At 33.7% G+C, this 13,521-nt stretch overlaps 2 protein-coding genes across 3 annotated transcripts in view; one reads left to right on the plus strand and one right to left on the minus strand.

The window, feature by feature from the left end:
* Positions 1–13,521, plus strand: part of LOC142334689 (uncharacterized) — a 293,593-nt gene that overhangs the window by 20,365 nt on the left and 259,707 nt on the right. The gene's annotated exons all lie outside the window — the stretch shown is intronic.
* Positions 1–13,521, minus strand: part of LOC142344528 (ubiquitin carboxyl-terminal hydrolase 34-like) — a 128,083-nt gene that overhangs the window by 8,178 nt on the left and 106,384 nt on the right. Inside the window, exon 29 of the mRNA XM_075396274.1 lies at positions 1,948–2,151. Within this exon, the coding sequence (XP_075252389.1) occupies positions 1,948–2,151 (204 nt within the window). The remainder of the gene's footprint in view (positions 1–1,947; positions 2,152–13,521) is intronic.

Below are 13,521 nucleotides of genomic sequence, written 5' to 3' on the forward strand. Positions count from 1 at the left end.
TTCACAGAACCTCAAAAGAAACAAAAAACCTCAAACAAAACAGAATTTGATTTATTTGCTTCAGTTATTATAAAGTCTATGAACAATAGGTTCCCCTACAAACAATGCCAAATATTGCAACAATTGTTGCAAAACAAGTTCTCCAACTCTGAAATCACGTTAAGAACATGGTCTGAAGTTTGCAAAGTCCATAAAAAGGTATAACTCTTCAAAGAAAAGTAATCTTTTGATATTTTGTATAATTAATAACAAAAACAACAAAAATCAATTGCTTCGAATTTGTATTCAATAATGCGGGAAGAGCTATTTGCTTAGATAGTGGAGACACTTGAGAAATTTTTGTTAAAAATCATTGTGCAAACTATTTCGATGCGACTCCATAGTTAGACACAATCCTGTTTCTTAATGAAGGGATGCATTGGCTAGTATCAATACGATTTAGCATTAGAGATGGTAACTAAAAGCTATAACAAGTAGATAACATCTACAATTGGGCTTTATGGGTTTATCCCGTTTGAGTTCATGATTTCGATTTAATGACTCCGTTCATTTTAGTTTGCTTTGCTGAGCAACTGCTGTTTAAGAGCGCATTGAGTTGAATGAGCGAAGAATAAAACTAGCCTAGAGAAGTCAAAAAGAAATCACGTAAAAATGTTGAACAAGCTGTGACATACGATAGAGCGAAACAATTTTTTATTCGTTGAAGCAAAAATAGGCCTGTTATAATAGCGGACTCAGAAGACGAGGGCGGCTATTAAACAACCAGAAGATTTGAGATTAAAATAATAAAAAAAGTGATTAAAAGGTATCACAATCTACGTTCAAAAATCTGTAACACAAAACTTGTCACGTCTGGCGCCAACCAATTCCTCGCCAACGAATTTCGAAGCCAATGTTGGAGTTGGCGAGTTCTAAAACATACAGGGCAGATTCGATGAAAACAGCCCTGATTGTTCTTATGCTCCCCATTCGGATTTGAGTTAGGATTACTGCTTCTTAATTTTGGGATAATTTGACTAGTAAAAAAACCATTTAGCATCCAACCTGTTAAATAACAAAAAAAAATAGCCAGCCAATTGGCGTCCGTTGTCTCTACTGCCGACGTTGGGATTGAAACACTTAGAAAATAACGAGAAAAAAGACCAGAGGCTAATTCAACCTAAGTGTCAAGAAGTGTTCTAATTTGGACGGCAGTTTCATTAGATTGAAAAATGGTGAAATCAGCCTCTAAATTGCAGAGAACAATACACGTATGGGTTACGGGAGGAACGATGATCAGGGATGGGGATTGGTGAGGGCTGATGGTGGGTCGCTTGTGTGGACGGAGTCTAGTAAGCCGAAAGGCTCTAATAGAACTTAATGACCTCCGCGCTTCCTGTTTATCCTATTTTTGAGGTCGAGAAGTCAAAAGGTTGAGACCAAAAATTGGTCAAGCCAAAAATCGCATAAGACCACAGGCTTAATGTAATTGCAACAAACTTAGTTTGAGAGCAACAAAAACTAATTAAAAGAAGGAGAGAGACCCTAAGTAACAGCTTGTGAGAGGCTGACGGCGGCTATTAAAAGTTACCCATTAGCGCAAAACCAATAGCTTACTAGCGACTGGTGAGGCGTTAGGTTTGCTAATAGCTAACTTAAGGCTACGAAGGCTAGCTTCATTGGATTGCTGAGAGCTCACAAAAAGGGTCGAAGGGGTAAGAAAAGTTAAGGTAAATTTTACAGTCTCAACAGCTAGGGTAAATTTTACCGTTAGATAGTAACAAAGCTCTATGAGAACTGTGCAACCACTTAATGCTACTGGCATTTACCAGTTTATCTGGTATTTACGAGCGAAAAGTCAAATCGATCTGACGATAAACGTTCAAGCACAGGACTCAAATAATTGTAACATAACTATAGAGAAATTAAACTGTCCCAAATCCGCAAAGTCCACTAGTTCTAACTGACCTCGAGTATCTTCATTATCAACTCCTCCGGATCATCATTTGGAACACTTTTCTCTTCTTCAGCCATTGCAGCATCCGAGGAACACTCGCCGCAAGTCTTTCTCTGAGACATGGCGATCAGCTTCTCATGAAAGGATTGGGCGAGAAAAAATGACGTCACGTTGCTCAAGTGCTGCAGCTTCTCTTCGGTTGCAAACTCTATGGCCTGAAGCAACCGTCATTACGTGTATTATCAATTACATTTTTCAATGTATCGAGTTATTATTATATTGAAGCGAGAATCAGTTCCATTTTATATCTAGTCAAATTCTGCCCAAGATGAGCTCCGCAACCCAAGACAGGTATTAAGGACACGTATTTGCCCCACAGTTACTGGGGTTCAGACCAAAAGCTCGATATGCCCCCGATGAGACCAGGGTATGGTCCCCAGCGAAGTTGTGAAGTAATTTGTCCAAACTATGATTTTGGGTCCCAGCGTACACCGTGGAACATATCTGTAATAATAATAATAAACATAGCCGGCAGATTGCCGGAATAGCTGCGAAATAGACTTGCGTGCCGTAAAATACAGATGGAAAAAGATACAGAAGTGAGTTGATAATAGTTATCGCCGCCGCCTATAAAACTTACAAGTTTATTTCAAAGGAGGTTGTTTTTGGGTGCAAAAAAATTTTCCCTGTCGCGTCTCGAACCGGCCATCTCCGGATTAACAGCCAGTCGCCTTAACCGCTCGGCTGTCGGACCATACAATCTGTTTTCTTACAATCAACTTTGTTTTAGGAACAGATTCTGTTTCTGAATAACCGCAATTTAGGTCACGCAGAAAGCGTGAAATCAAGCGCGAAAAAGCCATTTAAGCAGTGACGAGACAGAATATTCTAGAACAAATGTAAAACGAAAATGAAGCGTCAGACGACGAAACAAAAAAAACCAAGAGCACCGCAATATAGCTACGCTCAGCTTACAGCTTCGCAGCTATAATAATAACTAGCAGGCCCGCAAAAGCATCACAAGAAAATCATTCAAAGAATAGGTTTAAAATTGAGATTTTTTTTGTACCAGCTCGGGCTGTAAGCCATGCCCCTCGTTCAACAGCCAGAGGTATTACGTTACTTTACCGATGTGTTTGGTTTAGTATATTACCCCAAGTAACACCAATTTTTTGATCGAAGACTTAATTGGCTTTGCTATCTTGCATATTTAAGTACCGCTAAGACTTGTACAGATAACGAACTTCTACATGTTCGCAGAGCGCAACTCATATAATACATTAATCTACATGTTTCAGGTGCGGTAAAATATGCGAAGTTGAGGAGCTACAACATGCTAAAATGAAAAGAAAGAGAGAGAAAAGAAAAAAACACACAAAAACATGAAAAAAGTGAGAAAAGAAAGTGACAAGAAAAGTGAGAAAAGAAAGTGAGAAAAGAAAGTGAGAAAACAAAGTGAGAAAACATAGTGAGAAAGCAAAGTGTGAAAAGAAAGTGAGAAAAGAAATTGAGAAGAAAACGAAGAAAAGAAAGTGAAGAAAAGAGAGCAAGGAAAAGAAAGTGAAAAAATGAAAGGGAGAAAAGAAAGTGAGGAAAGTGAGGAAAGGAATGAAAAAAGTGAGAAAACAAAGTGAGAAAACAATGTGAGAAAACAAAATGAGAAAACAAAGTGAGAAAAGAAAATGAGAAAAGAAAGTGAGAAAAGAAAGTGAGAAACGAAAACGAAGCGAAGAAAATGAAGAAAAGAGTGAAAAGAGAGTGAGGAATAGAGTAAAGGAAAGAGAATGAAGAAAAGAGAGTGAAGAAAAGAGAGCGAAGAAAAGTGAGTGAAGAAAAGAGAGTGACGAAAAGAGAGTGAGGAAAAGAAAATGAGAAAGGGAAGTGAGAAAAGAAAGTGATAAACAAAAGTAAAAAGAAGTGAGAAATCAAAGTGAGAAAAGAGAGTAAAATGAAGTGAGAAAACAAAGTGAAAAAAGAAAAAGAAAGAAAGTGAAAAAAGAAAGGAAGGAAAAAAGAGGAGACAAAGTGGGAAAAGAAAGTGCGAAGAGAAAGTGAGAACAGAAAGTGACTAAAGACAAGCGAGAGAAAGTGAGAAACGAAAGGAAGGAAAAGTAAGATAACAAAATGAGAAAAGAGAGAAAGGAAAGTGAGGAAAGTGAAAAAAGAAAGGAAGGAAAAGTGAGAAGACAGAATGAGAAAAGAAAATGAGGAAAGATAATGAGAAAAGAAAGTGATAAACGTAAAAAGAGGTGAAAAACCAAAGTGAGAAAAGAGAGTAAAATGAAGTGAGAAAACAAAGTGAAAAAAGAAAAAAAAGAAAGCGAAAAAAGAAAGGAAGGAAAAGTGAGGAGACAAAGTGGGAAAAGAAAGTGCGAAGAGAAAGTGAGAACAGAAAGTGACAAAAGACAAGTGAGAGAAGAAAGTGAGAAACGAAAGGAAGGAAAAGTAAGATAACAAAATGAGAAAAGAGAGAAAGGAAAGTGAGGAAAGTGAAAAAAGAAAGGAAGGAAAAGTGAGAAGACAGAATGAGAAAAGAAAATGAGGAAAGAAAATGAGAAAAGAAAGTGATAAACGTAAAAAGAGGTGAAAAACCAAAGTGAGAAAAGAGAGTAAAATGAAGTGAGAAAACAAAGTGAAAAAAGAAAAAAAAGAAAGTGAAAAAAGAAAGGAAGGAAAAGTGAGGAGACAAAGTGGGAAAAGAAAGTGCGAAGAGAAAGTGAGAACAGAAAGTGACAAAAGACAAGTGAGAAAACAAAGTGAGAAAACATAGTGAGAAAGCAAAGTGTGAAAAGAAAGTGAGAAAAGAAATTGAGAAGAAAACGAAGAAAAGAAAGTGAAGAAAAGAGAGCAAGGAAAAGAAAGTGAAAAAATTAAAGGGAGAAAAGAAAGTGAGGAAAGTGAGAAAAGAAAGGAAGGAAAAAAGTGAGAAAACAAAGTGAGAAAACAATGTGAGAAAACAAAATGAGAAAACAAAGTGAGAAAAGAAAACGAGAAAAGAAAGTGAGAAAAGAAAGTGAGAAACGAAAACGAAGCGAAGAAAATGAAGAAAAGAGTGAAAAGAGAGTGAGGAATAGAGTAAAGGAAAGAGAATGAAGAAAAGAGAGTGAAGAAAAGAGAGCGAAGAAAAGTGAGTGAAGAAAAGAGAGTGACGAAAAGAGAGTGAGGAAAAGAAAATGAGAAAGGGAAGTGAGAAAAGAAAGTGATAAACAAAAGTAAAAAGAAGTGAGAAATCAAAGTGAGAAAAGAGAGTAAAATGAAGTGAGAAAACAAACAGAAAAAAGAAAAAGAAAGAAAGTGAAAAAAGAAAGGAAGGAAAAGTGAGGAGACAAAGTGGGAAAAGAAAGTGCGAAGAGAAAGTGAGAACAGAAAGTGACTAAAGACAAGCGAGAGAAGAAAGTGAGAAAAGAAAGTGAGAAACGAAAGGAAGGAAAAGTAAGATAACAAAATGAGAAAAGAGAGAAAGGAAAGTGAGGAAAGTGAAAAAAGAAAGGAAGGAAAAGTGAGAAGACAGAATGAGAAAAGAAAATGAGGAAAGAAAATGAGAAAAGAAAGTGATAAACATAAAAAGAGGTGAAAAACCAAAGTGAGAAAAGAGAGTAAAATGAAGTGAGAAAACAAAGTGAAAAAAAAGAAAGTGAAAAAAGAAAGGAAGGAAAAGCGAGGAGACAAAGTGGGAAAAGAAAGTGCGAAGAGAAAGTGAGAACAGAAAGTGACTAAAGACAAGTGAGAAAACAAAGTGAGAAAACATAGTGAGAAAGCAAAGTGTGAAAAGAAAGTGAGAAAAGAAATTGAGAAGAAAACGAAGAAAAGAAAGTGAAGAAAAGAGAGCGAAGAAAAGTGAGTGAAGAAAAGAGAGTGACGAAAAGAGAGTGAGGAAAAGAAAATGAGAAAGGGAAGTGAGAAAAGAAAGTGATAAACAAAAGTAAAAAGAAGTGAGAAATCAAAGTGAGAAAAGAGAGTAAAATGAAGTGAGAAAACAAAGTGAAAAAAGAAAAAGAAAGAAAGTGAAAAAAGAAAGGAAGGAAAAGTGAGGAGACAAAGTGGGAAAAGAAAGTGCGAAGAGAAAGTGAGAACAGAAAGTGACTAAAGACAAGTGAGAAAACAAAGTGAGAAAACATAGTGAGAAAGCAAAGTGTGAAAAGAAAGTGAGAAAAGAAATTGAGAAGAAAACGAAGAAAAGAAAGTGAAGAAAAGAGAGCAAGGAAAAGAAAGTGAAAAAATGAAAGGGAGAAAAGAAAGTGAGGAAAGTGAGAAAAGAAAGGAATGAAAAAAGTGAGAAAACAAAGTGAGAAAACAATGTGAGAAAACAAAATGAGAAAACAAAGTGAGAAAAGAAAGTGAGAAACGAAAGGAAGGAAAAGTAAGATAACAAAATGAGAAAAGAGAGAAAGGAAAGTGAGGAAAGTGAAAAAAGAAAGGAAGGAAAAGTGAGAAGACAGAATGAGAAAAGAAAATGAGGAAAGAAAATGAGAAAAGAAAGTGATAAACGTAAAAAGAGGTGAAAAACCAAAGTGAGAAAAGAGAGTAAAATGAAGTGAGAAAACAAAGTGAAAAAAGAAAAAGAAAGTGAAAAAAGAAAGGAAGGAAAAGTGAGGAGACAAAGTGGGAAAAGAAAGTGCGAAGAAAAAGTGAGAACAGAAAGTGACAAAAGACAAGTGAGAAAAGAAAGTTAAAAAAGGAACAAAAAGTAAGAAGACAAACTGAGAAAAGAGAAAAGAAAGTGAGAAAGGAAAGTAAAAAAAGAAAGGAAGGAAAAGTGAGAAGACAGAACGAGAAAACAAAATGAAGAAAGAAAGTGAGAGAAGAAAGTGAGAAAGGAAACTGAGGAAAGAAAGTCAGAAAGGAAAGTGAGAAAAGAAAGTGAGAAAAGAAAGTGAGAAAAAAGTGAGAAAACAAAGTGAGAAAACAATGTGAGATAACAAAGTGAGATAACAAAGTGAGAAGACAAAGTGAGAAAAGAAAATGAGAGAAGAAAGTGAAAAAAGAAAGTGATAAACGAAAACGAAGAACAGAAAATCAAGAAAACAAGAAAAGTGTGAGGAAAAGAGAGTAAAGAAAAGAGAGTGAAGAAAAGAGAGTGAAAAAAAGAGTGAAGAAAAGAGTGAAGAAAAGAGTGAAGAAACGAAAATGAGAAAAGGAAGTGAGAAAAGAAAGTGAGAAACGAAAGTAAAAGGAAGTGAGAAAACAAAGTGAGAGTTAAAGTAAAAGGAAGTGAGAAAACAAAGTGAAAAAAGAAAGTGAAATAAAGAAAGTGAAAAAAGAAAGGAAGGAAAAGTGAGAAAAGAAAGTGAGAAAAAAAGTGAGAAAACAAAGTGAGAAAACAATGTGAGATAACAAAGTGAGAAAACATAGTGAGAAAGCAAAGTGAGAAAAGAAAGTGAGAAAAGAAATTGAGAAGAAAACGAAGAAAAGAAAGTGAAGAAAAGAGAGCAAGGGAAAGAAAGTGAAACAATGAAAGGGAGAAAATGAAGGAAAAAAGTGAGAAAACAAAGTGAGAAAACAAGGTGAGAAAACAATGTGAGAAAACAAAATGAGAAAACAAAGTGAGAAAAGAAAATGAGAGAAGAAAGCGAAAAAAGAAAGTGAGAAACGAAAACGAAGAACAGAAAATCAAGAAATCAAGAAAAGTGTGAGGAAAAGAGAGTGAGGAAAAGAGAGTAAAGAAAAGAGAGTGAAGAAAAGATAGTGAAAAAAAAGAGTGAAGAAAAGAGTGAAGAAAAGAGTGAAGAAATGAAAATGAGAAAAGGAAGTGAGAAAAGAAAGTGAGAAACGAAAGTAAAAGGAAGTGAGAGATAAATTAAAAGGAAGTGAGAAAACAAAGTGAAAAAAAAAGTTAAAAGGAAAAGTGAGAAGACAAAGTAGGAAAAAAGTTGAAAAAAGTGCGAGAAGAAAGTGAGAAACGAAAGTGAGAAAAGAAATTGAGAAAAGAAAGTGAGAAAAGAAAATGAGAGAAGAAAGTGAGGAAAGTGAGAAAAGAAAGTGAAAAAAAAGTGAGAAAAAAAGAGAAAAAAAACGAGAAAAGAAAGTGAGAAAAGGAAGTGAGAAAAGAAAGTGAGAAAAGAAAGTCAAAAGAAGTGAGAAAACAAAGTGAGAAAAGAAAGTGAAAAAAGAAAGGAAGGAAAACTGAGGAGACAAAGGGAGAAAAGAAAGTGAGAAGAAAGTGAAAAAAGAAAGGAAGGAGAAGTGAGAAGACAGAGTGAGAAAAGACAGTGATAGAAAGTGAGAAAAGAAGGTGAGAAAACAAAGTGAGAAAAGAAAGTGAGAAAGGAAAATGAGAAAGGAAAGTGAGAAAAGAAACTGAGAAAAGAAAGTGAGAAAAGAAAGTGAGAAAAGTAAAAAGAAAAGAAAAAAGAATGTGAGAAACAAAATGAGAAAAAAAGTGAGAAAAGAAAGTGAGAGAATATAGTGGAAAAAGAAAGTGAGAAAAGAAAGTGAGAGAAGAAAGTGAGAAAAGAAAGTGAGAAAAGAAAGTGAGAAAAGAAAGTGAGAAAAGAAAGTGAGAAAAGAAAGTGAGAAAAGAAAGTGAGAAAAGAAAGTGAGAAAAGAAAGTGAGAAAAGAAAGTGAGAAAAGAAAGTGAGAAAAGAAAGTCAGAAAAGAGAGTCAAAAGAAGTGAGAAAAGAGAGTGAGAAAAAAAGTGAGAAAAGAAAGTGAGAAAACAAAGTGAAAAAAGAAAGTGAAAAAAGGAAGCGAAAAAAGAAAGGAAGGAAAAGTGAGAAGACAAAGTGGGAAAAGAAAAAGAGAAAAGTGCGAAAAGAAAAGAAACGAAAATGTGAAAAGAAAGTGAGAAAAGCAAGTGAGAAGAGAAAGTGAGAAAAGAAATTGGGAGAAGAAAGTGAGAAAAGGAAGTGAGAAAACAAAGTGAGAAAAGAAAGTGAGAAAAGTAAGTGAGAAGAAAAGAAAGTGGGCAAAGAAAGTAAAAAGAAGTGAGAAAAGAATGTGAGAAAACAAAGTGAAAAAAGAAAGTGAAAAAAGAAAGGAAAGAAAAGTGAGAAGAGAAAGTGGGAAAAGAAAGTGAGAAAAGTGCGAAAAGAAAAAGAGAAACGAAAGTGAGAGAAGAAAGTGAGAAAAGAAAGTGAGAAAAGAAAAAAAAGAAAGAATGTGAGAAAGAAAGTGAGAAAAGAAAATGAGAAAAGAAAGTGAGAAAAGAAAGTGAGAAAAGAAAGTGAGAGAATAAAGTGAAAAAAGAAAGTGAGAAAAGAAAGTGAGAAAAATAAAGTGAAAAAAGAAAGGAAGGAAAAGTAAGAAGACAAAGTGAGAAAAGAAAGTGAGAAAAAAAAAGTGAAAAAAGAAAGGACGGAAAAGTGAGAAGACAGAGTGAGAAAAGACAGTGAGGATAGAAAGTGAGAAAAGAAGGTAAGAAAACAAAGTGAGGAAAGAAAGTGAGAAAGGAAAATGAGAAAGGAAAGTAAGAAAAGAAAGTGAGAAAAGAAAGTGAGAAAAGAAACTGAGAAAAGAAAGTAAGAAAAGTAAAAGAAAAGAAAAAAAGAATGTGAGAAACAAAATGAGAAAAAAAGTGAGAAAAGAAAGTGAGAGAAGATAGTGGAAAAAGAAAGTGAGAAAAGAAAGTGAGAGAAGAAAGTGAGAAAAGAAAGTGAGAAAAGAAAGTGAGAAAAGAAAGTAAGAAAAGAAAGTGAGAAAAGAAAGTGAGAAAAGAAAGTCAGAAACGAAAGTCAGAAAAGAGAGTCAAAAGAAGTGAGAAAAGAAAGTGAGAAAAAAAGTGAGAAAAGAAAGTGAGAAAACAAAGTGAAAAAAGAAAGTGAAAAAAGGAAGCGAAAAAAGAAAGGAAGGAAAAGTGAGAAGACAAAGTGGGAAAAGAAAGTGAGAAAAGTGCGAAAAGAAAAAAAGAAACAAAAATGTGAAAAGAAAGTGAGAAAAGCAAGTGAGAAGAGAAAATGAGAAAAGAAATTGGGAGACGAAAAAAAGAAAAGGAAGTGAGAAAATAAAGTGAGAAAAGAAAGTGAGAAAAGTAAGTGAGAAGAAAAGAAAGTGGGCAAAGAAAGTAAAAAGAAGTGAAAAAAGAAAAAGAGAAAACAAAGTGAAAAAAGAAAGTGAAAAAAGAAAGGAAGGAAAAGTGAGAAGACAAAGTGGGAAAAGAAAGTGAGAAAAGTGCGAAAAGAAAAAGAGAAACGAAAGTGAGAGAAGAAAGTGAGAAAAGAAAAAAAGAAAGAATGTGAGAAAGAAAGTAAGAAAAGAAAATGAGAAAAGAAAGTGAGAAAAGAAAGTGAGAGAAGAAAGTGAAAAAAGAAAGTGAGAAAAGAAAGTGAGAAAAAAAAAGTGAGAAAAAAAAGTGAGAAAAGAAAGTGAGAAAAGAAAGTCAAAAGAAGTGAGAAAAGAAAGTGAGAAGAGAAAGTGAGAAAAGAAATTGAAAGAAGAAAGTGAGAAAAGGAAGTGAGAAAAGAAAATGAGAAAAGAAAGTGAGAAAAGAAAGTGAGAAAACTAAAAAAAAAGTGGGAAAAGAAAGTAAAAAAAGACAGTGAAAAAAGAAAGGAAGGAAAAGTTAGAAGACAAAGTGGGAAAAGAAAGTGAGAAAAGCGCGGAAAAAGAGAAACGAAAGTGAGAGAAAGTGGGAGAAGAAAATGGGCGAAGAAAGTGAGAAAAAAAAGTGAGAAAAGAAAGTGAGAAAAGAAAGTCAGAAAAGAAAGTCAAAAGAAGTGAGAAAAGAAAGTGAGAAAAGAAAGTGAGAAGAGAAAGTGAGAAAAGAAAGTCAGAAAAGAAAGTCAAAAGAAGTGAGAAAAGAAAGTGAGAAGAGAAAGTGAGAAAAGAAATTGGGAGAAGAGAAAGTGAGAAAAGAAATTGGGAGAAGAAAGTGAGAAAAGGAAGTGAGAAAAGAAAGTGAGAGAAGAAGTGAAAAAAGAAAGTGAGAAAAGAAAAAGAAAAGAAAGAATGTGAGAAAGAAAGTGAGAAAAGAAAATGAGAAAAGAAAGTGAGAAAAGAAAGTGAGAAAAGAAAGTGAGAAGAGAAAGTGGAAATTGGGAGAAGAAAGTGAGAAAAGGAAGTGAGAAAAGAAAGTGAGAAAAGAAAGTGAGAGAAGAAAGTGAAAAAAGAAAGAGAAAAAAAAGTGAGAAAAGAAAGTGAGAAAAGAAAGTGAGAAAAGAAAGTCAGAAAAGAAAGTCAAAAGAAGTCAGAAAAGAAAGTGAGAAGAGAAAGTGGAAATTGGGAGAAGAAAGTGAGAAAAGGAAGTGAGAAAAGAAAGTGAGAAAAGAAAGTGAGAAAAGAAAGTGAGAGAAGAAAATGAAAAAAGAAAGTGAGAAAAAAAAGTGAGAAAAGAAAGTGAGAAAAGAAAGTCAGAAAAGAAAGTCAAAAGAAGTGAGAAAAGAAAGTGAGAAGAGAAAGTGAGAAAAGAAATTGGGAGAAGAAAGTGAGAAAAGAAAGTGAGAAAAGAAAGTGAGAAAAGAAAGTGAGAAAAGAAAGTGAGAAAAAAGTAAGAAAAGAAAGTGGGAAAAGAAAGTGAGAAAAGCGCGAAAAGAAAAAGAGAAACGAAAGTGAGAAAAGAAAAAGAAAAGAATGTGAGAAAGAAAGTGAGAAAAGAAAATGAGAAAAGAAAGTCAGAAAAGAGAGTCAAAAGAAGTGAGAAAAGAAAGTGAGAAGAGAAAGTGAGAAAAGAAATTGGGAGAAGAAAGTGAGAAAAGGAAGTGAGAAAAGAAAGTGAGAAAAGAAAGTGAGAAAAGAAAAAGAGAAAAGAAAGTGAGAAAAGAAAGTCAGAAAAGAAAGTCAGAAAAGAAAGTCAAAAGAAGTGAGAAAAGAAAGTGAGAAGAGAAAGTGAGAAAAGAAATTGGGAGAAGAGAAAGTGAGAAAAGAAATTGGGAGAAGAAAGTGAGAAAAGGAAGTGAGAAAAGAAAGTGAGAAAAGAAAGTGAGAGAAGAAAGTGAAAAAAGAAAGTGAGAAAAGAAAAAGAAAAGAAAGAATGTGAGAAAGAAAGTGAGAAAAGAAAATGAGAAAAGAAAGTGAGAAAAGAAAGTGAGAGAAGTGCGAAAAGAAAAAAAGAAACAAAAATGTGAAAAGAAAGTGAGAAAAGCAAGTGAGAAGAGAAAATGAGAAAAGAAATTGGGAGACGAAAAAAAGAAAAGGAAGTGAGAAAATAAAGTGAGAAAAGAAAGTGAGAAAAGTAAGTGAGAAGAAAAGAAAGTGGGCAAAGAAAGTAAAAAGAAGTGAAAAAAGAAAGTGAAAAAAGAAAGTGAAAAAAGAAAGGAAGGAAAAGTGAGAAGACAAAGTGGGAAAAGAAAGTGAGAAAAGTGCGAAAAGAAAAAGAGAAACGAAAGTGAGAGAAGAAAGTGAGAAAAGAAAAAAAGAAAGAATGTGAGAAAGAAAGTAAGAAAAGAAAATGAGAAAAGAAAGTGAGAAAAGAAAGTGAGAGAAGAAAGTGAAAAAAGAAAGTGAGAAAAGAAAGTGAGAAAAAAAAGTGAGAAAAAAAAGTGAGAAAAGAAAGTGAGAAAAGAAAGTCAAAAGAAGTGAGAAAAGAAAGTGAGAAGAGAAAGTGAGAAAAGAAATTGAAAGAAGAAAGTGAGAAAAGGAAGTGAGAAAAGAAAGTGAGAAAAGAAAGTGAGAAAAGAAAGTGAGAAAACTAAAAAAAAAGTGGGAAAAGAAAGTAAAAAAAGACAGTGAAAAAAGAAAGGAAGGAAAAGTTAGAAGACAAAGTGGGAAAAGAAAGTGAGAAAAGCGCGGAAAAAGAGAAACGAAAGTGAGAGAAAGTGGGAGAAGAAAATGGGCGAAGAAAGTGAGAAAAAAAAGTAAGAAAAGAAAGTGAGAAAAGAAAGTCAGAAAAGAAAGTCAAAAGAAGTGAGAAAAGAAAGTGAGAAAAGAAAGTGAGAAGAGAAAGTGAGAAAAGAAAGTCAGAAAAGAAAGTCAAAAGAAGTGAGAAAAGAAAGTGAGAAGAGAAAGTGAGAAAAGAAATTGGGAGAAGAGAAAGTGAGAAAAGAAATTGGGAGAAGAAAGTGAGAAAAGGAAGTGAGAAAAGAAAGTGAGAGAAGAAGTGAAAAAAGAAAGTGAGAAAAGAAAAAGAAAAGAAAGAATGTGAGAAAGAAAGTGAGAAAAGAAAATGAGAAAAGAAAGTGAGAAAAGAAAGTGAGAAAAGAAAGTGAGAAGAGAAAGTGGAAATTGGGAGAAGAAAGTGAGAAAAGGAAGTGAGAAAAAAAAGTGAGAAAAGAAAGTGAGAAAAGAAAGTGAGAAAAGAAAGTCAGAAAAGAAAGTCAAAAGAAGTCAGAAAAGAAAGTGAGAAGAGAAAGTGGAAATTGGGAGAAGAAAGTGAGAAAAGGAAGTGAGAAAAGAAAGTGAGAAAAGAAAGTGAGAAAAGAAAGTGAGAGAAGAAAGTGAAAAAAGAAAGTGAGAAAAAAAAGTGAGAAAAGAAAGTGAGAAAAGAAAGTGGGAAAAGAAAGTCAGAAAAGAAAGTCAAAAGAAGTGAGAAAAGAAAGTGAGAAGAGAAAGTGAGAAAAGAAATTGGGAGAAGAAAGTGAAAAAAGGAAGTGAGAAAAGAAAGTGAGAAAAGAAAGTGAGAAAAGAAAGTGAGAAAAAAGTAAGAAAAGAAAGTGGGAAAAGAAAGTGAGAAAAGCGCGAAAAGAAAAAGAGAAACGAAAGTGAGAGAAGAAAG

This window comes from Convolutriloba macropyga, chromosome 1 (assembly GCF_964194025.1).
Source record: "Convolutriloba macropyga chromosome 1, txConMacr16.3, whole genome shotgun sequence".
NCBI classification, from domain to species: domain Eukaryota; kingdom Metazoa; phylum Xenacoelomorpha; order Acoela; family Convolutidae; genus Convolutriloba; species Convolutriloba macropyga.